We start from the raw sequence: 26,982 nt of genomic DNA, 5'->3' as shown, positions 1-26,982 counted from the left end.
GGTAATGTAAAGACAATATAAAATAAATATAAAATGGGTGCTAACAATAAAAACTGCACTTTGACCTGAATTTTAGGACAGTTATGGTAATATCGTTTTATTTTCATTCAGAAGTTTAACTGTTACAGCACAAGTACATATAAACAATGTTACTAATACAAATGATTTTGTTCCAATTGCAGATTTTTATTCATCTTGCTTGGACCCAAAGGCAAAGCCAAGTCGTACCATGAGATTGGACGAGCGATCGCCACGCTGATGTCAGATGAGGTTGGACTGCCATTAACACACATCACCCATGTGATATTTTAATAAGAAAATCTGGCGCACACATTTTTGCTGACGCTGTGATTCATCTCTATGCTAATCATTTAGGCCGTAGTTTATGGTGCTGTTGTATTCAATTGGATTATGTTTTCATGTAATTTTGTCCACCATTCCACCATTTGTCCACTGATTGCTGACAATCAGTTTCTTAAAGTATGTCTAAGTTTGAGCTACCTATACCTGTTTGATTAGCTTTTTTGTAACTTTGTTTACAAAGATCATTGAACAGTTTCTGAGTAAGGTACTGACTAGGCATGTACCCCCAGGCAGAAGTACCCCCTGAGGTACCAGCACTCCTGGTTGGAAATCACTGCTGTAGGCTATTCATAAACTCTGTAAAGTCACGTCTTTACATTGTGGGAACTGATGCTGCATTGCATTTATATTTTATTGATGAAATCCAGAGGTTTTAGGATGGTCAGGGCCAGTATTTATCAAGCTTCTCAAAGTGCCATTTTAGTCTTAAGTGCTGAGAATTCATGAAATTTACTCCTACTTTTAAACTTAAGAATAAAAGCAAGTTATCAAATTTCTCAAAGCTAAGAATCACTCTTACTCTCCCAGTTATTTAAGACAGCTCGAGAGGTCTCTCAAGTGGTTAGGAGATGCCAGTAGGGGCTTGTGACGGCACTGTGGAGACAGAGACATGCGCAAATCTTTCAGAAGAGGAAGAATGTTTCTGAATTATTTGACAACGCGCAGTTAATAAGACGGGGTCGGACAGCACAGGCATAAACTTTGTCAGCGAGTTGGTGAGGGACGCCGTCTCACCACTGACTTTACGCAGTAATGCGTTTTCAGTTAAACTGAAGGTGGTGATGATGCTTCGTTTATTTGTCACAGGACAAATGCAGCAACGCTGATGATTGTGGCTGTCACAACCATCAATAAGCCGAATAGTCATGGAAACAATGATAGCACTTAGGCTACAGCTCCACACACTGTCACGCGTTTCATCGACTACCCAACAACACCCCCATAATCCAACAGAAGCAAGCAGTTCATGCAAAAAGCCGGCAATACAGGAGTAGTAGGCGCATTGATGGCACTCATATAAAGACAAACCTTTTTTATCTTTCATTTATTAATGTGTATCATAATGTACTATTCTCTTGATTCTTTATTGTTAAACATGAGTTGAATATAAACTCCTCTCAGGAATTTCACCATTCAATGTGAATTAATCCGAGAATCTCTTCAGTGATTGGTCGTTGGCTACATCGTCATCCAAAATCCTGTTTGTGGCACAGCAAAGTGTCGTAAATCAGACTGACACTTAAGATTTAGTCCTACACTTCACTCAAATTAGGACTATGGTGCTTGATAACTAACTTTTAAGCACAGCTTTGAGCCAAGAATGTTTTTATTCTTAAATCAGTTCTTATCAGTGTTCTTATGAGTAATTCTGAGAAGCTTGATAAATACGGGCCCAGATCTACATTTCTTCATTGCTGCATTTAGACCTGAATATTGTGCAGTGTTTGTGATGTCTTGTGTGTGTAGGATCTCACTCTCTTCCCCATTATTAATCCTCATATATGAGATTACTGCTCGCTGCCTGGTGACACAGCATGTTTTGACAGGTCTCTTTCACACTTGAATGCCTCTTCCCTCTCCGTCTGTGTTCAGGTCTTTCATGACATTGCGTATAAGGCCAAGGACAGACAAGATCTGCTGGCCGGCATCGACGAGTTCCTGGATGAGGTGATTGTGCTTCCTCCTGGAGAGTGGGACCCGGCCATCAGGATAGAGCCCCCGAAATCCCTCCCGTCCTCTGACAAAAGGTCTATAAACATGGATAAATATGAAGTCCATCTTTCTACTGTGTGCTTACTGATGCTTCTTTGGTTCTGCCGAGTCAACAAGAAATGTACTTTGAGTTTGTGTCTGCATACTGTGTTTCCCCTCCACCAGGCTCCTCGTGTTGATTTTATATCAGGGACGAACACGATAAACTTACTCACATATTCACTTTTGTGGATTGTCTACTTATAATTGGCACATCAAATCACTTTTAGATCATTTTAGAGGATTATCAGCCTGAACAGTAGCCCAGTAAAATGTTCACATTGCACTGCCTTTCAAACATTTAAAAGACATTTGTGAAAACTGAGAAAGTAAGAGTACAAGACTATCTTGCATTAAACATCTAAGAAGCTGCATCTGAATGCTGTGTGTGCAGCGACTACATTATGTTAAAGAAGTGCAATAGTTGCAAAATCACTTAATCACTCAACTGCAGCACAGTGTTCAATTATGAAAGAGCAGCAGTGGGTTTTATTTAAAGATGCAATTTTGTTCTCAGTAAAGCAGAAACGTTTCTGCAGGTTATGTGAGCACTGATAAATCAAGCTAATTAATAACGTAATGCCTATCAACATTATCTGTTTGGCAACATAAGAAGAGGCCAAGACAACATGTTGACGAGCTTTAAATGCTTAAATGCTAAAAAAAAAACTTCCGGCTGTGTCAACATCAGTACATATTTGAGGTGTAAAATACATGACCTGCAGCACACACTATTTTTATGTGACAAACTGTTCAGTAGAGGTAAATAGCCTCCCAGACTGAACAAAACTGTGTTTATTTTAGGAAAAACATGTATGCAGGAGGGGAATCGCAGATGAACGGAGATATGCCTCATGATGGAGGTCACGGAGGAGGGGGGCACGCTGTAGGTGACGAGCTGAAGAAGACTGGAAGGTATGAAATCATAAACAAAACCAAATATTTTTCAAATTAATAGTTTTTATATGAGAATGAATATTAATGTGGACACGGAGCATTTCACTACCTTTCCAACACTGTAAAAAATGGAATAGTTAATGGCCATTGTAGAGTGTGCCTGAAAGAAATACATTGTTTGACAAGATTGTACAACTTGTAGTGCAAATATTGGCATTTAAACAACACTCAGCAGCTAAACAGTTCATTCTATTTTTAAACTGAAGTGCAGCATGGCTCACAGATATCCAGAGAAAATTGTAAAAAAAATGCCAAAGGACTATGTGTCTGATTACACAGGATTTTGTCTCATATCTTGCTCTCACCATGCTAATGATTCATTGTTATAATGAGTGTTAAGTGTTATGCTTTGTAAACTAAACATGAGCCATGTATTGTAGTTGTCCTGGTCTGCATACAAATACTGTAAACATGGTGTTGCTTAGTACACACACCATTTATTTCTCTGTTTTCAGGTTTTGTGGGGGTCTCTTACTCGACATCAAAAGAAAAGCGCCTTTCTTTGTCAGTGACTTCACCGATGGATTTCACATTCAGGTCTTGTCGACCATTTTGTTTATTTACCTGGGAACTGTGACGAATGCCATCACCTTCGGTGGTCTGCTGGGGGATGCTACAGAAAACATGCAGGTCAGACTAAGATTTGAACCTCTGAATAGCTTGTAATTATGTTCTGAATGGCTTCCTAACTGTCCCCCTCCATGGGTGCAGGGCGTGTTGGAGAGTTTTCTGGGCACAGCAATCACCGGTGGGGTTTTCTGTCTGCTGGCTGGTCAGCCTCTCACCATCCTCAGCAGCACTGGTCCTGTTCTTGTGTTTGAACGGCTGCTCTTCAATTTCAGCAGGTACATTTAGCATTTTCTCAGATTGCCAGAGGCCTAGTTACTAATCACAGATGATTTATGGCTTGAAAAGTACTTTATCTCCATGTTAAACCTTGGATTTTTATGAATGCTCACCAAATCTGTGCCATGAAACAATCATGTTGACACCAAATCATTTTTAAAGAGGTGGTATTATGGTTTTTGGCTTTTCCCATCTCCTTTATTGAGTTATATATCTTTTCTGTGCATGTAATAGGTTTGCAAAGTGAAAAAGCCCAAAGTCCAGCCCTAAGGGAGTTCCCAGCATTTACTTCCCTTTCTTGTGACGTCACAATGAAAATACGTGTCGCTGAGCGACTAGTCCTTAAAAACACCAGTGGGAAAACACAGATCTGCAGCACACCTCTCCTCTCTCTTCCAAACACTCGCTACCCAATACTCAATGGACATAAAGTTGTTACTGTGATGTAGAGACAGAGCTCTGTTAAAACTTTATGGATGAAAGATACTTTTGTTACAGATTAATAACTCACCACTCTGAAACTCTTGCTCCAGTCCAAATTGCCAACCTGGTCGGAAACATGTAGCTTAGAGCTGAATCGAAGCTGTTTACCGTCTTTTGGCTGACCTGCCCTTCTCTGCTTCTGATTGGCTAGTAGTCCTTGGCTAGATGAGATGCATCACTCCATAGCTAAAGCGAAGCCTTTAACACAGGGTGAAAAGAGGAACTGCAGCAATGGGCAGTATGACAAAAAATATGGTGTTTTTTGAAAATTAACCCATGTAAACCTGTTCTGGTACAACCCCTAAATAAGATTTTGAACCTGAAAATGAGCATAAAACCACCTCTTTAATGCGAGTCATGCTGCTGCAGAGCATCAGGGCCACTTCCAAAATACTGGTGAGCCTGCCCCAGGCTTGTGTTCAGAAATAGTTACAAAAATACAGCGAAAGTTCCACATTTAAAAGACAAACATTCATTCCAAAAGCAGTAACATGACATCCATGTCTGCCCTCAGTCCCTTCTCTTGTCTAGTGCTCTCCAACTTGAGGAGAGCGCTGCTACACCAGTAGTTATTCTACACAACTTTTAGCCCGATTTGCTGCTCGGCGAGCTCGGCGACCATCAGGCTGTCGTCGGGAGTAAATCAGCGATCGTTGGTCGCCAGTTGTTATGTGTGAACTACACAACGACGCAGCAAAACGGCTCCCAGACACATCACTGCCACATCGCTGATGTCTGCCAGATATCTAGCATGCCAAATATCTGGAAGAGTCGGCCGACTCGACATTCACATCCGCCAACGAGAGCAGGCAGCTGCTTTTTCACTGCAAAACACTTTTTATTCACCTGCAGCTCTCTCTGTAGCTCAGACAATCCCTGCTACCTGTAAAATGTAATCCATTCTTTAACCCATATTCTTTGTCTTTATAATTTCTATCTTTATTGATTCCTATGCTTTAGGATTGATTTTAAGATTTTATTGCTTGTCTTTAAAATTTCAAATGGGTTGGCACCTTCTTATTTATCAGAACTTTTACATATACACACTCCAGTCAAAGCACTGAGGTCATCCAATCAGAGGCTCCTCGATGTCCCCAGATCCAGGTTAAAAACTAAAGGTGACTGAGCCTTCTCAGTAGCTGCTGTAGCTTTGGTCAACTAGTGTTGTTTTTAAATGTGCTATATAAATAAACTTGAACTTTATAATGACAAAATCAGCTGTTTCATGTATAGGTCGCATAACTTCTCATTTCACATTTCACGTGTGTTTTCTTGACAAAACGTGGTTTGGAGACCTGCGTTGGGTGACAGAGTCCTTGTCAGCTCATTTAGTGTGTGACCCCCTGTCAACGATCAGTCATGTAGTGTGAACGCCACAACGACTTCAAGACTCCCGTCACAAGACGGCAAGTTGTGTAGTGTTAACAGCACGGCCATCGGCAGACGCTGAAAGTCGTGTAACCTGCATGAGCCTTTAGGCTCAGCTGTACTCCTAGTTGCTATAGACTACTGGTACTACGGTTGCTCCCCTTCAGCTCTGGCAAACATTGCCGGTTGACATAAAATGCTTCATTACTGGTGCTCCATTGTTGGTATGTTGTCACAGACACATATTGAAAAAACTCCAGTATACTGCGAAATACAGAGATTTACCTGGTGGTTTATCAGCCTTGTGGGAACTTTTCTTGCGAGGACTTAATTGTAACGGACGTTCATTTATATGTAAAAGTCCCGCATTCCACTTTTTCATGTCTTTAAAGTTGATGTCATTGACATAAAGTCAGAACCGATACATCTTCATATTATGTTGATAATGTTAGTTATTTAAAAAAACAAAAAGAAAACTCTGGGCATATTTTACACATTGTACCAGTCAGTTAGCTTTCACGTGTCAGATGCAGTTTTAATAATATGACTTAATTGAAATATTATACCTTTTTCTCAAAGTATTACAGCTTTATTCTCATAATGTTTTGTCTTAAAATAGAACTGTGTTCTCAAAACTCTTTCTAACAGTGGCCCTAATACTCGTAGTTGTATAAAAGATCTGACTATTTTTGAATATTTGTTGTTTTTTCATACAGAGAGAATGGCTTTGACTACCTGGAGTTCCGCCTGTGGATTGGCCTGTGGTCGGCGTTCTTCTGCCTGGTGCTCGTGGCCACTGATGCCAGCTTCTTGGTGCAGTACTTCACCCGGTTCACTGAGGAGGGCTTCTCCTGTCTCATCAGCTTCATCTTCATCTATGATGCCTTCAAGAAGATGCTCAAATTAGCTCACCACTATCCCATCAACAGCGAATTTAAGATGGAATATGTCACACAATACGACTGCCTCTGTATGGCTCCTGCTGTTCTAGGTGAGATGTTGCTTAACATTGAGGCGTTTAACTCACATTGGTATCCAGACACTGAATGAGCAGGTGTGTTTTACCCATGAATCCATATAAGACCATGTATAAGACACATCAATGTTGGTTAACCAATTAGCCATTGCAGGTTTTGACATCCTGTTGATGAGAAATTCTCCTTAAAAATGATCCCACATACATGTAGTTTTATTTTAAGAAGTTTTAACATTCGAATCAGGGTTATTGCAAGGTAGGTTTTCTAATATGAAGAATTTACCTTGGTATTTTGGTGCATAATAGTAAACACAGTAAGAGAAAATTCTATGAAGGTTTACTCTAGATTGAGCATTAAAGTTGCAGTGAAAGTGGATTTTCATCATTTCAAAGTTGCAGGCACAATTCAAGGAGGGAGTATTTTGTAAATCACTGTTTAGACTGTTGGAGAGAAACACTGAGTTTAATTTGATGAGAGGGGTTAAAGGGAGGGCTTTTTTTTTTCATGTAACATGTGGTTAGATGGATGGCATAAATACTCACTTTAGCTTGTTTGGTTGTAAGGGGTAATTGCAGCTTTGTGGGCTGCTGAGTTTTAGTTTCTGTTTTGTTTTGACATAAATGGCCAGATATTTATGTATTGTTATGGTTACAATAAACGAAAAAGCTTTTTTTTTCCCCATATAAAAAAGTGAACAAGTGCTGTTCTCATCAGACTTTAATACAACACAGCATGCCTCTTTATATTTTTCTGATGGAGGATGGGAGATGAAGAGGGGGGCAGCCCTGAATTACTGGTCATCCCCTACTGCTTTCAAAAATCTCTCTCTCTGACACACACACACACAGAAATATGCAATTCCCCATGACGCTCCAAATAGAGTAGGCCTACAGTGCATACCAGGAAAGGGGAAACAACAGATGCTTACTTTTAATGAGTGAGCAGCTGACACATCATCAAAACAGGCTGGTGTAACACAGACAGTCAGTCAGGGAAACTTCTGACTGGTTGCAAGCTAGCGGTTTGGCTCAACACTGAAATTTCTTTTAAACTCTTTTTTTGAGGCCATTTTATGCTTTTTTTAGACAGCAACAGTCGACTGGAAACAAGGGAGAGACTGAGATGCAACAAAGGTTCCCAGCTGGTCATGAAATTTGAAATTTGCTACAGACATCAGTTGTACTGAGATTAGCTAACATGCTAAGCTACATAACTGTAATCATGTTATTTCAGATGATATATTTGATATATGATATATGCCAAGTAAGCAACGTGAACATCTTACAACAATACAACTTATATTAATAAAATGTCTGCCTAATGTGTCAACAAAGAGCTGAGCCATAAACTGGCAGCTACAAAAGAAACTCTTTGATTTTCACCCCATCCATTCAACAGTTTTGTTTCTCTTCCATTATAGCTGGTTGGGGGTAATATATTGTGGTTTTAGACATAGTGTCGTTTAAAACTTCATTCATTGATATTTATGACAAATTTGAACTTATTGACGAAGCACTGTGTAATGTGCTGTGGTAAAGACTTTTGCTGAGAGGATTTTTGTTTTTGCAGAGAACAGTACAGATATCATTGGTGACCCATTAGAAGGTACTTCAGTCTGGTACTGGAACAACACTGATCTGGTAAGTTTTCCAGTTTTTATTGCTGTCTGTGGTGGAAAAAATAGATTATAATTACCTTAACTATTGATATTGTTCTGAATGCAAAATCATCCGTAGTGATAGTGTATGTAAGATGTCATCTATGCTACTGTATGCTATCTGAACTATACAGTAGCTCTAATATACTGTAGTGTGCTGTCTGTTTTTCCCTGATTTATTTCAAGCTGTGTTCAAACTGAAGGACTTTGGTCTGACAATCTTGAAAATACTTACCAGCATATCAACCACAAATTGCGAGATGAAGAAAAAACTCAAGATGACAGTGTTACAAGGAAATGTTGCAAGGAAAGTAGAGCAGTCTGATAAGCACATTGTTTCCAATTTAAGGTTACTGTGACACGCTCGGTGGACTTGCCTTTATCTCTCTTTACTCCAAAACACTGAAAGTCTGCAGCGTTGTGCGAGTTACTGAAAAGTAGTTGTAGTCACTGGTTGTTTCTTCTTTTAAAAGTAAGTGAATTATTTTACCAATTACTGCAGGTATAAATAATTAGTTATTTGGGGAAGTAACGTTTGTGTTATATTGTCTTAAATATCTGCTTCAATTCTCTTACTAATACAGCACAGCTACATTATTTTAGGGTTGCTGTTGCACAGTGTGGGACAGGATAATTGTCCCACACTGTGCCGTTTGAGGCTCCTCCCCGGGGTGTTTTGTGATCAGCTTTGTAGAACCATGTTGTTTTGTTAGGTGCTTCAGAAGATTAAATTGATTAATTGGTTTCTGTTACAATATTTTTTATATGCAATTTAAGTGTCAATGCTAAGGTTGGTTTGGTCAGGAAGACTACTACCATACGAAGCTGATGTTCCAACCATTGAACCAAAACTTTTGGCTTTTCATTTGTGTGGCTGCCACAAACAATTATTTTTATTGTTGATTATTTCACAATTAATTGATTAATTGTTTGGTCTGAAACATGGCTGAAAATGGTGAAAAATGTTGAACCTTGTTTCCCAAAGCCCAAGATGACGTCCTGAAATGTCTTTTTTTGTCCACAACCCAAAGCTATTTGGGAGTGTACTGTCATAGATGAGTAAAGAAACCAGAAAATAGTCACATTTAAAAAGCTGGATTTAGAGAATTTTGACTTTTTTCCATAAAGAATTCCTCAAACTGAAAATTAAAAATTGTTGGTGATTAATTTAATAGTTGACAATTAATCAGTAAATTGTTGCAGCTCTAATCATTTGAACTGTTTAGTCATTACTTTTAGCTACCTGTTAGGATTTTTGCTTTCACGCATTATTGCAACAGTTAGAGTGGTGTTCAGGTTCAGCAGTGCTACACGCTACAGCCTTAATATGTGGATATATTGTTTTAATCAAATAGTAATTTATGTTCTACTTCGCAATCTTTTCATCCACCAACTGCAGAAGTACCCCTGGTTGGGTATCACTGTAATAGCAAATAGGCTGCGTTCCTCTGCTGTTAGGACAAGAGTAACGAGCCCATTTTCAGAAATTGTTTACAGTTACAAGTTACTTTACTTTACCCTTCTTTCAGATTGGTCACAGCTTTAGTGGGACACTAATTTGCATGAATAACTGTTTCTATATAACCATTATGCTCTTTGTTTCGTCTCTGCAGCCAATGAACGCCACATGGTCGTCCCTCACAAAGACCGAGTGCTTAAAGTACAAAGGAGAGCTGGTGGGGAAGGCCTGTGAGTTTGTCCCAGACATCGCCCTCATGTCCTTCATTCTGTTCTTCGGCACTTACACCTGCTCCATGTGTCTGAAGAAGTTCAAGAGCAGCCCCTTCTTCCCCACCACAGTGAGTCACCGTCAGCCACACTTTGCTAATTTAATCCAGCTGGTCATCTGTCAAGGAAATGACGGTAGGTGTTCAAATGTTTGTGTTAACGTTCACCCAGGTGAGGAAGCTCATCAGTGACTTTGCCATCATCCTGGCCATCTTTATCTTCTGTGGAGTTGATATGCTTGTAGGAGTTGACACTCCAAAACTCATTGTGCCAACCGAATTCAAGGTGAGTTCCTCCCTCCCTGCCTCCTAAGTGCTCATGCCCAGCGCACAATTCAAGTGCATTTTGTTTAGGTGTATTGCTTTAGAAAACATCATAAAACATATTAAGATTCCACTAGACTTTTGTCAAAAGGTTATAATCCAAAACACAATCTTGCATTTACAGTACCATGTGACAATACTTAGACAAAAACTGTTGGTTGTGGTGGTTTACATTTTAATCACTGGAGTATTCATACTATAGGGAAACGAACTGAAACCAGTGGTTTTAAAGGCAGGAAGCTACAACCCTAGCTTAGGTGGAAGAAGGAATGCCAATAAAATGTAGGCTTGTTGGTTTAATCCCCGGCTCCTCCTGTCTACATGTCAAAAGCAAACATCATATTTCCATAACAGTTTCTGTCAATGCCACTTTATCTCGTTGACTGACATGTTGGAGCTTCTGTCTTCCTCCCTCACAGCCAACAAGTCCAAACCGGGGCTGGTTTGTTCCCCCGTTCGGAGGAAACCCCTGGTGGGTTTACCTGGTGTCGGCCCTTCCTGCCCTGCTGGTCACCATACTGGTCTTCATGGACCAGCAGATTACTGCTGTGATTGTCAACAGGAAGGAGCACAAGCTGAAGGTAGAGAAGAAACTACAGCGATAAAATATGTATTCTAAGCAGGTTCATTTGTTACCCAGGTTATATAAGTCTTCAAAATGCAAAATGTCGTTGTTGTTTTAATGTTTACAGAGTTCACAGGGTTGATGTACTGTATGAGTGAGAGGCAGTGGTGGGTTAGGAGTCACTTCAATAATACAGGTCATGTTCTGATATACAGTCAGAATATAACCAAAGGTTCAAGATTTTGCAACGAAACCTGAATGATAAATTGCTGTGAATGCTTGAATCTGTATTTTTCATATTATAGAATGCATTATGTTTAAATTATCATTGCAGTGTAAACAGTGAGGCCTTTTGTTTCTTTCCTTTTCTTTCTGTTTGTCTTACTTGCTTTATGTAAAGTGAGGATTTCCATGCGTTTCCCACAACAAGCTTCAGTTTGTACAGGACACTGGCTACCTTCACACTGCAGTTAAATATTGTTGTCATTCTTCTCATGGGAGTGAGAGATGTTTCATGGCAGTGACTGAACACAGCTCAGTTCAAAAAGCAACTACTTGAGATGTTCAGGGCCACTGCTGAAGTTTCTGCGGTGTGACTTGTCCCTTTAAAGATAACTGCAGAATAATTTCAGAGCACTTTAGTTCTATTCTGCTACTGTATTACTCAACATAATATATGATCAAACCCTACAAGAGCTGTTTTCTGGTTTTAGGTTTCCCTGTGTCTGCAGCTGGGCTCTGCATACTGTCTATGCTTGAGCATGCACATACATGACCTTTAACCTTGAGTTTGTTGTCTGAAACAGAAAGGGGCAGGTTACCATCTGGATCTGTTCTGGGTGGCCGTTCTGATGGTGATTTGCTCCTTCATGGGTCTGCCATGGTACGTGGCTGCCACCGTTATCTCCATTGCGCACATCGACAGTCTGAAGATGGAAACCGAAACATCGGCTCCCGGAGAGCAGCCGAAGTTTCTGGGTGTGAGGTAAGACACAGTACAATAAGTTGGAGAGTGTTTTATTTATTTATTTTTCATCTGGATCAACATCAAAGTGCACATAATGGCAGACAATAATATTTATGAGGATAAAATGTAAAGATGAACTGATTGTTGTTGACTGTTGCTGTAGCACCATCTATAGGACAGATGCCAACAAACTTTACTGAAACACTGGGAAGTTGTGTGCACCTGTCAACTTGCAAAGAGGACAGTTTCATTTGGCAACCAGTGCTAATAGAAAGCAGTACAGCATGTCATTAACACGGATAACCTTCGGGACTCCAAATATACTATATATATCCAAATATTTAATGTTGGGCGGTTCCGAATAGTTCAAAGCTTCATTCATAACTTCAACCTTCAAATTCTAAATCTACATTCAACAACTTTTCTTTCATTTATTCTGTTTAAACATGGTATTTCTGCACAGTTGCCGATAACGATTACACTACATTAATATTATTAGTATTATACTATTTGTAGAATTAGATACCAGTGGTGGCTACGTAGGATTGTTTACGACTCATGTGATCCAAACATTTCCAATAACTCCACAGTGTTGTCCAAAAGTCCAAATTTAGCTACAATAACAAATCTATTTCGGCTCCATTAGTTTCTGCACCAAAAACAAAATCAGGTATTCTTTGGCCCACTCTCTGGCAAATCTCACAAAAAATGTGTTCAGTAGTTTTGAAATCTTGTTAGAGGTAATTAACTAAACTGCAATAAAGTCATTTGGGTCATTAAGACAAACTTCAAAAACATTTACAAAGTAGATTACTGTTGGATTGTTAATCCTGACTGGTGAAATATTATTTATTACCACCTCTCAGAAGTTTACACCACCTCCACGAAATTACAGAAATATTACATTGATCTCTTTCATTAACTGTTAGAGAAGACAAGCAATTTATTGTAGTGTCTATGTACTCCAATTAAGCTGCATAATTGGCTGTTTTAAATCATTGTGTTTTTGTCGGTTTTGTCTTTTGTGTTCATTAACAGATGATAAAGGCACTTTACCATCTTCCTGTTTGATTTTCTTCCTGTTTTTAGAGTTTTTTGTTTTTGTGTGGTGAAGTTCTCCACGACCTCCCGATGCGTCAGCTGTAAGCTGAACTAACAAACTCTTGTCTTGCAAGACAATGAAACATCTACACCAACTCTGAATCTCCTACAAGTGTTGTTGGGTTGTCTTGGCTTTGGCCAAGCTGAATGAGATTTGGGGAATCATTGACATCCTCAAATAATCAGCCCCATTATTCAAGCTTTTCTGGGACTTTGTCATTGTTTGTAAAAGAGGTAAAATATGTCCAAATCATGAAACAGTCATTTGAGTTTTGTTAGCATAACTATTTTCCCCCCTCTTATTTTTTTTTGCAGAGAGCAGAGGGTCACTGGTGTGTTTGTGTTCATCCTGACAGGACTGTCTGTATTTATGTCTCCCATTTTAAAGGTAATTAATCAGAGATTGTCTTCTGATTTGCATCTGTTTGTTAGTCACTAAGTCTCTCAAGTTTAATCTTTTCAAGGTGACTGAGCTATGCCAGATGTTGGAAACGAACATTAAAACATTTTAAATGTTCCCAGTACCTGTAATTGACCTGCTAAGTTATGTATTTACTCCAAGGCTCAAAGAGAATAGCTTGTCACTGTGAAACAAAAACAGTTGGATTTAGTAATAGTGGTTGTACTATAACAGAGCACCAATGCTTTGATGTTTATCATGAAAATGAAATAAACATGTCAAAATAAGGTAATTATTCTCCTCTTACTACCAAAACTAGGTTTATTTTTTGGATCTCTGACTAACAGTCTGAAAGGGAGATAAACAAGCTGTTATTTCTGTATCAGTCAACCAACTAACTCTCCAGTTGGCTGCTACGCTGCAGTCCATGTGTGAGATCAGAGGTCAGCGGCCAGTGGAGCACAAAATCTGAGTATAGATTAACTCCATGTTTGACAGTGTAAAATGTGGGATTATTGCAGACTCAGCTATTGAGAGAGACATTTCAGTGGTTAATTGTTGTGTTTGCCACACGTAATAATAATAATAGCAATAGTGAAACTTGTGTTCTATAAAGATGTTAACATATTTTATCTTTAAAAAGAATAATACCAATGTTTTTAGCTCATCAAACTAGTTAACATCATTAACAGTTTTTCTTCACATTAACCTTAAATATTCTTCTTTTATTGCTTAGTGAAAGCTACACATTTTAGTAGAGTAGAGTTGGAGTACACAAAACCACGTCTCACAGTATAAATCGCAGTAATGTGTTCTGAACATGTGCGTTGTTTGCTTTTGAGTGTATTTCTTCATTTTTCTCTCCCTTTTTTACCAAGTTTATCCCCATGCCGGTGCTGTACGGAGTCTTCCTATACATGGGAGTCGCCTCTCTTAATGGAGTTCAGGTAAATTACCACCTGACACGTGTCATGTTAGTAGTATTTACACGTCAAATCTTGAGGCTGACCTCAAGATTTTTGAATATCAAAATATTCAAAAACAATGCAAGCCAGTGACTAGCTGTTACTCGTGTGTCGCATCTAGTGCTTCCTGTGATGTTTAGCTCTGTCTGTCTGTAGTTTATGGATCGTCTCAAGCTGCTTCTGATGCCAGCAAAGCATCAGCCGGACCTGGTTTACCTGCGACACGTTCCTCTCAGGAAGGTTCACCTCTTCACCTTCATCCAGATCCTATGCTTGGCTCTGCTCTGGGTCCTCAAGTCCACTGTGGCTGCTATTGTATTCCCTGTCATGGTAAGAGACATTTATATTAAGATTAAGAAGTTCTGAAGCTGCAAATTAGTTTTTTAGGAACTTCATCCAGTGGCCTTCATCAGGGGGAGTTTTCTAAGTTGTCATGTAGGTTCAGTTGTTATCACACGACCTTAGTGTAACAGGTGCATATGTTAATCAAGGCCACAAAAGCTACAGCTGAAAGGTCGGAAAAAGTTCAACAAAGTGGACCATGTGCTCTGAATCTTTTGTCAACCTGCTATTTTAAAGGTCAAAATAAACAGTCAACAATTAAGCTTATATTCATTTTAAGTTGAGTTGAGTTCATAGTTAGTATGTGCAGCAACCAAAAAAAGTGATGGTGATATGAAACAGAAAAGAACATGTATTGGTAACTCCAACCAGCAGTAATTTTCAATTTATAATCAGTTTTCTGTCATCCTCTAAAATGAATGAGTCAGATATGCGCGAGCAAAGATAAAAACAGCTTAATCCAGTCAGCTTGACATGATCAAACTGAATTATGGCGACACTGAAGCACTCTGACATGTAAATGAAGCTTATCATTGATACTCAGAGGATTATTTATTTGAGTGATAAACCAGTGACGATTGTCATGATGTTTTATGTTATTACGTTTCAGGGTCACTGCAGCACTCAAGGCATTATTATGGTATTTATTGTACTTGTAACTGTACTTTGTATATTTATTGTTTTTAGACAGGAAGTGACTGATTACAAATCACTCACAAACTGTACCTCGCCTTGTTTCAAGGATTTAAAATATTATTATTTATCAACTGTGATGTGTCAAGATGTGCTTCATTTATCATTTGGGTTACTTAAGGTACCGAAAAATATAACATTAAAATAAGCTACATCTTCTTTTGACACATATAAAGTATTTTTAGTATTTGTTATTTGTCCTTAATTGAAGTGCACATCATTAGAGGTTTAGACCTCCCAATTATCAGTGTATATTGTTGGCTTTTGCAGCTTTGGAGATTTAAAATTGTCTTTATTAATCTCTCATCAGCGCATATTTAAAAAAAAAAGAAGTCTGTTGCATATTTACAGTGAAGTTAGAAATGTACAATATACTGTACTGTATTTAAACTCTATTTAATGTGAAGGGCTCCATAGACCAGACAGATTTTTTAGTCACACCAACTCAACAAATAAACACTGCCTCAGTCCACTCTAATCCTCTGGTTCTTCTGCTTTTAGATCCTTGCTCTGGTAGCTGTCAGAAAAGTGATGGACTACATGTTCTCCCAGCACGACCTCAGCTTCCTGGACGATGTCATCCCAGAGAAGGACAAGAAGAAGAAAGAGGACGAGAAGAAGAAAAAGAAAAAAGGAGGCAGCATAGACAGCGACGCTGAAGACGTAAGGCTGTTTACAGTTTCAACCCCCACTGGGAAATATACTTTTTTTCCTTGCAGAAACAAACAAATGCCTGATTGTCCATCAGTTTCTCCAGTATCCATTGTTTTAAATGATAGCCCACTCCCAAGTCTTTCAGCCTCACCTACAACCACCATCCCTCCTCCCAACTCCCAGCTTTTTTTGCAGCAGCAGCATGTTTCATTTGAGGTTTTGGCTTATCCGCAGGCTAACAAATATCCAGGTCTACAGACGTCGGTTTCCTTCCTGCACCTGCTTTCTCATGTTGTAGAGTTTGTCCTTTCCTCATTTTCAGTTGGTGTAAAGCAGTTTCCCCATTGAGTGAAGATGATAAGGTTTGCTAGAATTCCTTGACTGCTAAAAAAATCTTGGAGATAAAGATACAGCGGTGCAAGTGCCACTGTCTCATTTTGAGTGATTGTTCATGCCTCCTCGATGATAACGATAAACATCCTGCAGATCCTGGTTTGTGTTTTGGCAGTGGAAATCAGAAGCATCAGGGCATGAGCAAAGAAGAAGCAAAAAGACATATTTTTGCATTTCTAACATTTTACGGTTCAGATGTCTTTAGGATGATTATATACACAAATTGTATCAGACAAATTTCAAACGTGAGCCAGTCTTCACGCTTGCCGTTTCAGTGTAAAAAGTTTAGATTTTAAGTGACTGATCCTGGAAACTGAAACGTGGGTCCACTCAGTTCCTTGAAACCGCCACTTGATCCAGGACCCATTATACTTTATCTGGACTAATTGTGTTGGGAGGGGTCCCATTGTATTGTCGCAGGTCTCTGGTGTGTGTGTCAATGTCTCTTATACTCGTGGATCCAAGATGTTCGGATTACGTTGTGCATCTGAATTATGCGGCTGCCCGTGTTGGTGTTATCCCTATATGTCCATTTTCGGGCCGGGGTTTAATTAGCTTCAGGCCTGTTCAATTTGGGTCTGTTTTTTTGAAAGCTCACTTATGGACACCGCCTTTGGGGAGGTTTGTCTTAATGGATCAGTTTCAGGTACAGACAGATCAGTGAACTATATAAACTAATAACAATTTTAAATAGTTGAATTACTTCAAGATTAAAACATATCAGTCGCCTCGGCCCAATTTCTGTGGATCATTTAGCAGAAATGTACGACATCTTTAGAAGAGCTGCTGTGTTTTTCTAGTTTCAAATTTCAAAACAGAGATCACTGACAGCCCAGTGGTAAATACACTTGTCCAGTTCTGGTGGAAAACTATCAGTCATATATATCTTGTACAGTCTTATTGACTCCTCTCCCAAGCTGACACCAATGAGTTAAACTGTTATTAAATTTATGAATGGGTGCCCTTTGATTCACAGACAGGCAGAAAGGTTTATATGATATCTGATTTTTAGCTGCAGCAGAAATCTCTCCAGTGCTGTATTACATTGTGTCTTTTACCTTTGGGAACCAGGAAAGTACAAAATGGACCCAGAGACTCAAGACGCATCACCACTGGCTGTTTTATAATCAGTCATTTGTATTTTTCAGTTGCCCTTTCTGTCAAAATAAGTCACAGGTTTAGTAATATAAATGCATTTGTGTGTGTGTGTGTGTGTGCACTCGTGCTAACTCACTGACACCACCAGTAGTCCGGTCTCAGGATGTGTGTTTCCTCTCTCCAACAGTCTGACTATCCTTACAATGAGATGTTCCCAGCATTAAAATCCCCATGGACATGATGGAGCAGGAGCCCTTCTTAGGTGATAAGGCGTCTGACAGTGAGTAGACCCAAGCTACCTGCAGCACCGGAGGAAAAACTACTTCTTCCTCTTGATCTTGCCCGACACTTTTGCTCTGCTTCCACATTCAGTGTCTCTGACGACTTCTTTTGCTACTAAGAGTTGATACTGTTGCTCGTTTGTCCTTCACTCACAGCATGAAATAACATGTTTTTCCTTCTTTGCCTTTCTCTTTCTTGTGTTCCAAAACATGCATGAAATTAACTCACTTTCTTCTCCTTTTGTACTTTCATCTTAGATTATGATGTGTTCAAATAATTTTAATTTATTTTATTTCCCTTTTGAAGGCTTGCTTGACCTAACCCTTTTTTCCTTCAGTTTACAGTTTCAACTTACCTGTTTAAAATATCAATTGTTGAGTTAATGGTTCTTGTTGAATTTCGACTTTGTTGTAGAAATTGCTTGTTTAAAACTATTAGACTATTAGCACACCTGCAACTAATGTTTGCCTAATCTATAAACTATTTGTAATTATTTTGATTAAAGGTATAATTTGTAAGATATGGCCAGAAATGTGTTTTAAAATGTTCAAAAAAGTATCTTAAGAAGTAGTAGCTGTTCTGATGTTATGTCAAAGGCATCTATGTATTGTGTTGCAGAAATATCTATAAAGATGCTACTAAGTAAGCATGCTAACCAGCTAACCACAGCCCGTCCTGTGTTATAATACCATTTGTGCCTCGAGAGGCAATAATATAGCACAGGTCACCCCCTATAGTTTCATCTGGGATATATGTGCAATGCATTGTGAGGCTGACATCTTTTCAGGAATCCTGTCAGTCACGAGATTCCTGGGTATTCCCATGGAATGGGAGTCAATTTCACTGTTCATCACAGGACTGGGACAGGACAGTAAAAAAGTCAAAGGGAGCAGGCAGGACAGGAATCATAGATCAGTTTTACATATAAATATGCAGTTCTAATATTTTGAAATTACATTACATTATCTTTTTAGTCTAATAAATAAACTCAAAATGTAAAAAAGGAAATATTCTTAACTATATTAACTTAACTATTTTCCTTATCAAACCAGTACACCTTCTGAATTCTCTCTTTCACCAAACTAATTGCCCTGTTAACACAGTGTAAAACCACCAAACCCTTTCCACTGTTCCAACAATCACTACATTAGCTGCACCGCTAACAGAGCTAACTTGCTAACAGCAGTTATGACCTGTGACATGCTGCCCCCTATTTTTCAAATTCAACAGGTGGAGAGTAGTCTCAATTCTTACAAATTGTACTTTTTAAGTAACAGTTAACATTTGAACAAAATCCTATTTACTACATTAAATAAAATACTGGCTTCTCATCTACTTTATCACTGCACACAAGTAAAAACATTTCAGAATATTGTCAACTACCAGTAAGTAGTACTAACAGTAGATTTGGGTAAAATCTGTCCTGAATATAAACTTTAAAGTTTGTGTCAGAGTGGATCAAATATATTAACTTGGTTACATGTACACAAATGGCTGTTTTTGTTTGTTCTTCCACAGGAGAGAAGTCCCCATCATTCCTTGAACGACATACATCGTGCTGAGCAGCTTCGCTACTACCAGGCCAATTACTTGTCCAGGTGAGATGTGTGTGTGTGTGTGTGTGTGTGTGTGTGTGTGTGTGTGTGTGTGTGTGTGTGTGTGTGTGTGTGTTGGGGGGGCAACATAACTAGCTAGCAATATAACTGGCTCTGATTTTCTTTTTTAATTCATTCATGGCTGTGGCATCAAAGGTCAGAAGGCGAGCTAACAAGCTAACATATAATGCTAGTCTGAACTTTAAAGGCCATCTAGGCTAATTAAGTTACCTATGGCTTTTTTCAGTGGCTGACAGAGTTGGCATGTTTCAGCTCAGATGCCTCCCCTCTCATCTCTTCTATTTCGCATAGGCTTCGCCCTCTAATGCGGAATTCAGACCAACCGCGAATTTTCTCCTCGCGACGCTTTCCTTGCGTGAGTACATTCGCTGCAAGGCGATTTTAACGCGATAACCTGAACAAACACAACTCGCCATTACTACAACTGTATGAACCCAAAGTAAACATTTTGCTGTGATTAAATAGCAATAAACGGATCAAACTGATGCCGAAATAACTACAACATGATGCAGATTTGTTAAACATATGAATTCATGCTTTGTCAGGTCTGCCAGCAAGACAGCAGGACAACAACTTCTAAAATGTTTGTTTTCTGAATGGATTTTGGATCGATCAGGGCTATGCTATGCTAACTTGGTCACAGTAAAGTGCAATGATAGCTGGAATAAAGTTACAGACACATGTTTTCTGAACTTACCAGGTAGGTCAACCTCCTCGCTTTCTTTTCTCCAAGTAATGTCCAGTTTTGTCCGGTTTTTATATAAATATGAAGTCGTAGTCCGACTAACAGACTACTAACGACGCTAACAACAACACTGAAGTGAAGATAAATCAACGTTGAAATCCCAAAAACTAAAGTAAAAAGCTAATTTAATAAAAGCAGTTAACTTCGAGCTCCTCCCACGAGTAAATGGCAGAAATTGTCAGAGCAGAATCCAACCGACTACGGGTGTTTATTTGTCCAATGGTTGCAGCGTTGCTCCCTGCTGCTCTCCCCCAAGTTTAGCAGCTCTCAGCCGGCCAGCAGATTTTTATCAGTACGGGTGTGCGTGCGGCGTCCGTAAAACGGGCTTCGTCCTGCCGGGGAACCTCCACCCCCCATGCTGGGTGCGCCTCGGACCGTAGCACGCCGGCCGAGCGCTCACCCCCCGCTCACGCTGCTCTTTCTGCGACCTTCTCTCCCACGAAGAGAAGCTGTGCTGGGCGGATCATTTTGCCGGTAAGGACGCAGTGGCGTGGCGGTCCACCTGCTCTCATGACGAAGCCCTCGACCTTCTTCTATCGGATGAGCAGGAATCCCCGACGGCTCCCCGCTTCCCCCGCTCCAACTTCCGGTGACGCCTGCCTCAACGTTGTTATGTTGCCGCAGCGAGGCAAGCGATCCTTAAGCTACAGAGATGCTACTGTCAGGCTAACGTTGAGCTAACAGGTAGCTAACCGTAAGCTAACGTGTAGCTGACATGTGGTCTGTCCCTGGATCAGCCGACCAAGGAGACCCCATGTGTCCATGTTGCACCACATTAGCTGCGGCTAATGACATCTAGCAACCGGTTTCATTGCTGGCCGACCCTCGTCGGTCAGATCGGACTACTGGTAAACTATGGGTTGAAAAAAATCTGTGTGTGAAATCTTGTTGCTCCTTTTGTGAAAGTTGTTGAACAAATGCTGACTGTGCCTGTCTCAGTCGAACCGGCCACACCAAGCACACATTTCCCACACGTGTGAGCCAGCTGCCGTTAGCCAAGTGGCTAATGTGCAGCTTGAAGCTCAAAGCAACAAGCAGTACACTCTGTTCACTCTCTGTTCACTGCTTGTTGCACTTGCTGCAAAGCTGCACATCCTTTCTCCCCTTGCCCCCCTCCCTGACATGGTCAGGTGGCTGGCCTGAGCCCACACGAACGCCTCCCCCCGCCCTCTTCCTTTGCCGGCCGAGCAGCGTGCCGATGAGTGGCATAACAGGAACATGCTGCAGCTGGCCAGATGGTTTTCATGCAGTCTGGCGTCGATGCCACAAGCAGAACCAACTTCCCAATCTGTGATGCATTGTGGACATTTACGACGTTTTTTTTTGTTGTTGTTTTTGTTTTGTTTTTTACTTTTATTATAGTGTTTTGTTCCCCTTTTTATTTGGCTTTGTAGAAAGCTGAGTAATAGAGAAGACGTGCAAGAAAGGTACCTGGTCAGACTCAATTGGTGGTCACTGCAGTCATATTACATTTTAAAACCCTTGGTCACCCCTATGTTTATTTTTTTTCATGAATGGAATCATGATACATCTGTCTGAGTGTGTAATGTAATAATGTTTGTATGGTTAATACCAACAACTGAATTCTCAAAATATAGATATCTGCCTCTATTTTTAACTTTATCTTAAAACGTCTTTTTAAACTCATCAGGTGGTGCTGCTGATTTAGATTTCATTCAGCAGTGAGACACATTTAGTTATTAGTAGTGATAATGGTGTGAAACTATCCCAGTCTATGTGTCACGATTGACCTTGTCACCCTTAGTAGATCAAGGCGAGTGTATGTTGCGTGCTAAACACAATGTGCTTCACTGATATGAGCTTAAGAGGAGACAATCAGTCTTAAAGAGGCAGAACAAGCCTTGTTTTTTGGGCAAATATTTAGAGCCTTGATTATGATGCTCACAAAGAGATTATTTTCTCTGTCATGCCCACAACCTCTCATTGTGACCAGGATCCACTGGTTGTATGAACAAGGTCACATTTTTTCTTGTATCACCCCATCTGCTCTACGCTTGTCGGAACACTGCTGACGGAAGAGGATTAGTGTTCGGGACAATGTGTGAGAAGCAGCTGTGATCACAGCACATCTGTGATGCAAACAAACACTTGGCAAGATTTCTTTTTCTAATTGGTCTTCAGCTGTAGAGATCAGACTGACTGACAACAAACATATTCTACTCACTGTAATGGAAGAAGTGCTCAGATATTTTACTTACCCAAAAGTAACAATACCACACTGTAAAATTGCATGTAAAATACAAAGTATTTACAACAAAAAGCACTATCAAAAGTAAAACTATTAAGCAGCAGAATGACCCCTGTCATTATAATGCTCATATATACTAACTTGTCCGATTATTATTACTGTTACATTACTATTAATGTTGCAGCCGATGAAGGTTAAGGCCTTTTTGAACTACCATATTTTATATATACGTTACCATTTGTCAGTTCAGCTAGTTTTCTGCTTAAAATTTTAATCTGAAATGTAACCAGTAACTTAAGTTATCAGATAAAGTACAATATTTCCTACTGAAACATAATGAAAATACTCAAGTAAATGTACTTAGTTTCTTTCCCCTACTGTCTATTGAGAGTATTGGAGTTTATATGAACTTATTGAAAATGCGTCTTCAACTGTCATTTTTAATTTTATATTTGAACTATTTAAATTTTTTATCGAACATGTGTCTGATATTGATACAACAGCTTTAAATGGTTCCATGCTGATGAAGAAACTTCTTTAATCTCCTCTCCTGACTGAAAATCCAGGTAAAATCACAGAAAGTCCATCCATCCATCCATCGTCAACCGCTTATCCTGCGTACAGGGTCGCAGGGGGCTGGAGCCAATCCCAGGTTACATCAGGCGAAAGTCGGGGTACACCCTGGACAGGTCGCCAGTCCATCGCAGAATAACATAAAGTTTTACCCATGAAATCAGACTGGAAGAGTTTGATCTCATGTTACTACTTACTCAGGCATTTCAGTGGTCTGGCCACATGTCCATCAGAGCCGCTGATATTGGACAGGGCTTGAACTGTAGTGACATACTGGTGGTGTTGACCCCCCCCATACACACAAAACAACAACAAAAACCTAATCCTGTCTCCACTAAGACTGAAGCCAAATTGCTTTGATCTCAGATGACCTCAGGAACCACACCACAGTCTCTGGTTGTATTTCTGCAGTGATCAGAGACCAAACCACGATGATTTATCTCAATAGTGCATTCCTGTTTATCAAAATATCATTTTATACAATACTCTTTCTGCATTTAGAATACAAAGGAATTTTGTTTCAGGGTTAAAGTACTGAGGCATAAGACTTTAATTTAAGAGGTGTCCTTTCTGGTGTCTGTTTGTATGTACTGGAGGTGTTTTTAGGTACCTTTGTGTTTTTATTCACCTTTGTGTGTTATATGTGGAAAGTTTTTTATAGCTTCAGCATGGGTGAATGCCCAAGCCAAAAGTTCCGCTTTGTGGGACAATAAAGTTAATTTTGAATCTAGAATCTAATTTCGATTATTTTGACATTTCCAATTTGATACTTTGATGCACAACATTGAAAACTGGTCAGCTAAGCTAACCAGCTGATTTTTTCACTTAACATAATGTCCTAACAATAGATTAATTTGTGTTTCAGCCCCGAGATGAGTCCGCTGAAGTCTGTGCCTCAGATTAGAATAGACATGGACCCAGACGACGATAATTCATTCTACTGGAAGAGAAGAGGTTCTGAAACGTCTCTGTAGAGCACCAAATCCTGCAGCACCCGCAACACACTATCTATTTTACTCTACTTTCCTTTCAACGATTTCAAGACCTTATTCTTAATTAGGAGGTATAGGGGAAAAAAAGGGAACGCACCAAGGAACAAACACAACGATACATTTCTAATAATGAAGCTATTTTAAGGCCATTTCTTTCCTCACAATCTTCTCTTGGTAGTTTATCTCACAGCTCCACAGTAAACAGTCTGACTCAAACACTGTTAAATGTAACTCCTTACTACTCTTCTATGCAACTCCTCCCACGCGGCGCTGATCAACAGTGAATGCTGCAGCTCTCTCGGACCACGCATGGACTGCCCTTCCTGCTTTTTTTATATAAATATCATCTGTCCGAATTTTTATATAATTGAATTACTCTAATAACACTTTCCTGTAGCAGGAAATTTATGTTTTTTATAGCTCTACCTCTTGTTTTAGATTAAATGCTTATTATGAACAAATGCAACATGTTGATTTTTGACGCAGCATGGGGTTTTGATATTTTCTCTCTGTCCTCTTGTAGAGTTGAAATGATTCAATTTGCTGTAGGAAATGTGTGCAAATAGATCTTTTAAGTTAATTAACAGTTAATTAACAATGCACATATATATGTGCAGATGAGGTAAATATTTTATTATCACTTTTGATGCAGTCTTCATTGCTTCACCTTCTCTTTCTAATTTACTGAATCTTTCACACGTTCACTTCAAAGCTTTTGTTTCTTGTTTAAATTAAATCATGTCATTATCGTTTTTCTTTTTTTTGTAATGAGTGTGTTGTGTGTGTATGTTGATAACCTTTTCACGTGTCCTTCATTTTTGTCTTTGTGGGTAGAAAACAGTGAAGCGATTACATAATCATCCAATTTTTCCTCAGCCAAACTTAAACTCTAACTAGGAATGCATATCTATAATTGCTTGTGCTGCACAAACTACTTTACCTAAGTGGCTTATAAAGATTGATCCTGACTGAAATTATGGTAACGTTATGAAAAAAAAAGAAGGGAATCAAATCCAAGTAAGCTCCATCAGCTGCTGTTGGAATTATCTGATGTGAATATGGGTCACGTTTTTGTTTTATACATTAAATAATTAGGATGTTAAGTCTTATGGTCTAATACTCACATGTCTATTGTACGTACACTGAGGGAGTTATTGGTCACTGTTATGATTCTTCCTGTTCATACAGGCTGTGACGTGATCCCTCCACAGAGGAACTAAACTCAAAGTTATGTGGGACAAATGCTGAACCTAATATGAGGCTTCTGCTGTTAAAGTACGTCCAGACATACAAAGAGGCTGGCAGTCATCGGTTCAAGTTCTGGTGGCATGGTAAATTATATCATAAAGAATTGCAAACCTTTTTTTTGTTTTAGAAAATACGAGAGAATAAAAACAACCTGAAGTATTTTTTTCAAGTTGGACACTGGATAAACTTCTCAGCTTTCCAAAGTCACCACTGGGCGCTTTGAGTGTTGGTGTTTTTAAGGTCCAGTGCACAATTAATGGAAGCTTGTTGTTGTTTCCAGTGTTTGAATCTGTATAATGTAGAAGAGGCCTGAGTCAAACAAAATCTTCATCCTGGTAGTCATGTGTGTCAAGGTTCATTACTGGTGTGATGCCCTAGCAAGAAACCCATAGACCAGGACATATCCTCCTGACTCGGCTTAGCAAAGAAACACACAGAGGGAATTTCATTAATAAAAAAAGACCATCATGTTGGAGGATACCCAATGATTTTTAAAAGAACTTTAGAATACATTTTTGCTCAGGATTGTTCATTTTGTCGCCCATCTTTGCACAGTGTATAGGCATTAGGAAGATTTCGTGTCACGGCCAGTATGGAAAGGAGGAGTGATTGCAGCGACCAATAACTCTTTTCTTTTGTTTCTTTTGTGTTTGTTATTATTATGTCTTTTGGACCAGGTATGTGTATGTGTATGTGAAAGCTTGATTGATTGATTGATCACTGACAATATTGCATGTGAGTGTTACGTTCAGACAGACTCTACATAAAACTTCAAGTTGTTTTTAGGACTTAAACTACTAAAATAAGAGAGAAGATGTTGTAGGGAATGCAAACTTCACATTTCCTACATAGTGTCTGGTGAGTCCACAGTCACATATAGAAAGGATCACGCCTCTCAATCTGATAACTTGACTTGTATTGGCCAGTATTATCTACATAGTTCATTATAACAGTATCCCCACTTCAACTCTAAAGGGCACCGTTAGCACTTTCTGACATCTAAGCGGGTCACAGATTTAATTTGACCTTTCTGTCTCCATCACCACTATAAAGAATAAAATTAAACCATGTGATAAATGAGCCGCCTTCCTCGTCTGCAAATCATGTACAAAAGGCACGTTGGCTCAAACCAAAATGTAACAAGTTACCCTGTACCTTCATGGTCTTTGTGTTTAATTGTTTCTGTCAAGTTGTTTCAGTTCATCAGCCGAAGTAACAATATCATTTGTACTCCACATCAGTGTTTTTAGCCGTCAACAGCAGACAGTGGAAACAAGTGTGACTTAATGTCTGAGACATAAATGTGGGGAGTTGTTAGTTAAAAGTGTGAGCATGTCGAACAGAAATCATGAAATTAAATATAATGTTAGCGTACGGGATACTGATATGTTTTTTTGTTTTTTTTTTTAAATTAACTTTTTTGTGACTTTTTAGAACAGGTGAAATGGTTTATTTTAGAATTTATATTTTTCAAATGAAATGTATATTGAAAATAACAGAATGATCAAACCGTGATGGTGTGCTGATTTTTCAGTCCAAGCGGGTCGTAATGTGCAAAAACCCAACAAGAACTGCTAGATATTTTGTTGAAACAGTTAGCCACTTGACAGAAAATGAATTAGTAATTATTTTGATACTTGATTCATCGTTTAAGTAATTTTTCAAGCAAAATACCAAACAATTCC

The 26,982-nt window shown here is 39.2% G+C and overlaps 2 protein-coding genes across 2 annotated transcripts in view; both read left to right on the top strand.

The window, feature by feature from the left end:
• slc4a4a (solute carrier family 4 member 4a) overlaps positions 1-24,055 on the top strand; it is a 71,155-nt gene extending 47,100 nt beyond the window's left edge. Inside the window, 19 exon segments of the mRNA XM_038704255.1 lie at positions 183-270; positions 1,957-2,111; positions 2,920-3,030; positions 3,528-3,702; positions 3,784-3,917; positions 6,486-6,760; positions 8,316-8,386; positions 10,017-10,202; positions 10,303-10,416; positions 10,874-11,035; positions 11,826-12,004; positions 13,403-13,475; positions 14,366-14,434; positions 14,609-14,782; positions 15,989-16,150; positions 17,820-17,838; positions 17,841-17,912; positions 19,433-19,512; positions 23,923-24,055. Of these exon segments, the coding sequence (XP_038560183.1) occupies positions 183-270; positions 1,957-2,111; positions 2,920-3,030; positions 3,528-3,702; positions 3,784-3,917; positions 6,486-6,760; positions 8,316-8,386; positions 10,017-10,202; positions 10,303-10,416; positions 10,874-11,035; positions 11,826-12,004; positions 13,403-13,475; positions 14,366-14,434; positions 14,609-14,782; positions 15,989-16,150; positions 17,820-17,838; positions 17,841-17,912; positions 19,433-19,476 (2,263 nt within the window). The 3' untranslated portion in view covers positions 19,477-19,512; positions 23,923-24,055.
• LOC119891699 (electrogenic sodium bicarbonate cotransporter 1-like) overlaps positions 19,648-26,982 on the top strand; it is a 32,243-nt gene continuing 24,908 nt past the window's right edge. The window contains 1 exon segment of the mRNA XM_038703521.1: positions 19,648-19,665. Within this exon segment, the coding sequence (XP_038559449.1) occupies positions 19,648-19,665 (18 nt within the window).

This window comes from Micropterus salmoides, unplaced genomic scaffold (assembly GCF_014851395.1).
Source record: "Micropterus salmoides isolate LMB-PRFRI ecotype aquatic unplaced genomic scaffold, ASM1485139v1 Ms_hic_scaffold_7, whole genome shotgun sequence".
Classification (NCBI taxonomy): domain Eukaryota; kingdom Metazoa; phylum Chordata; class Actinopteri; order Centrarchiformes; family Centrarchidae; genus Micropterus; species Micropterus salmoides.
Note: the sequence above shows the minus strand (reverse complement) of the source record. Positions and strands in the feature narration are given on the sequence as shown.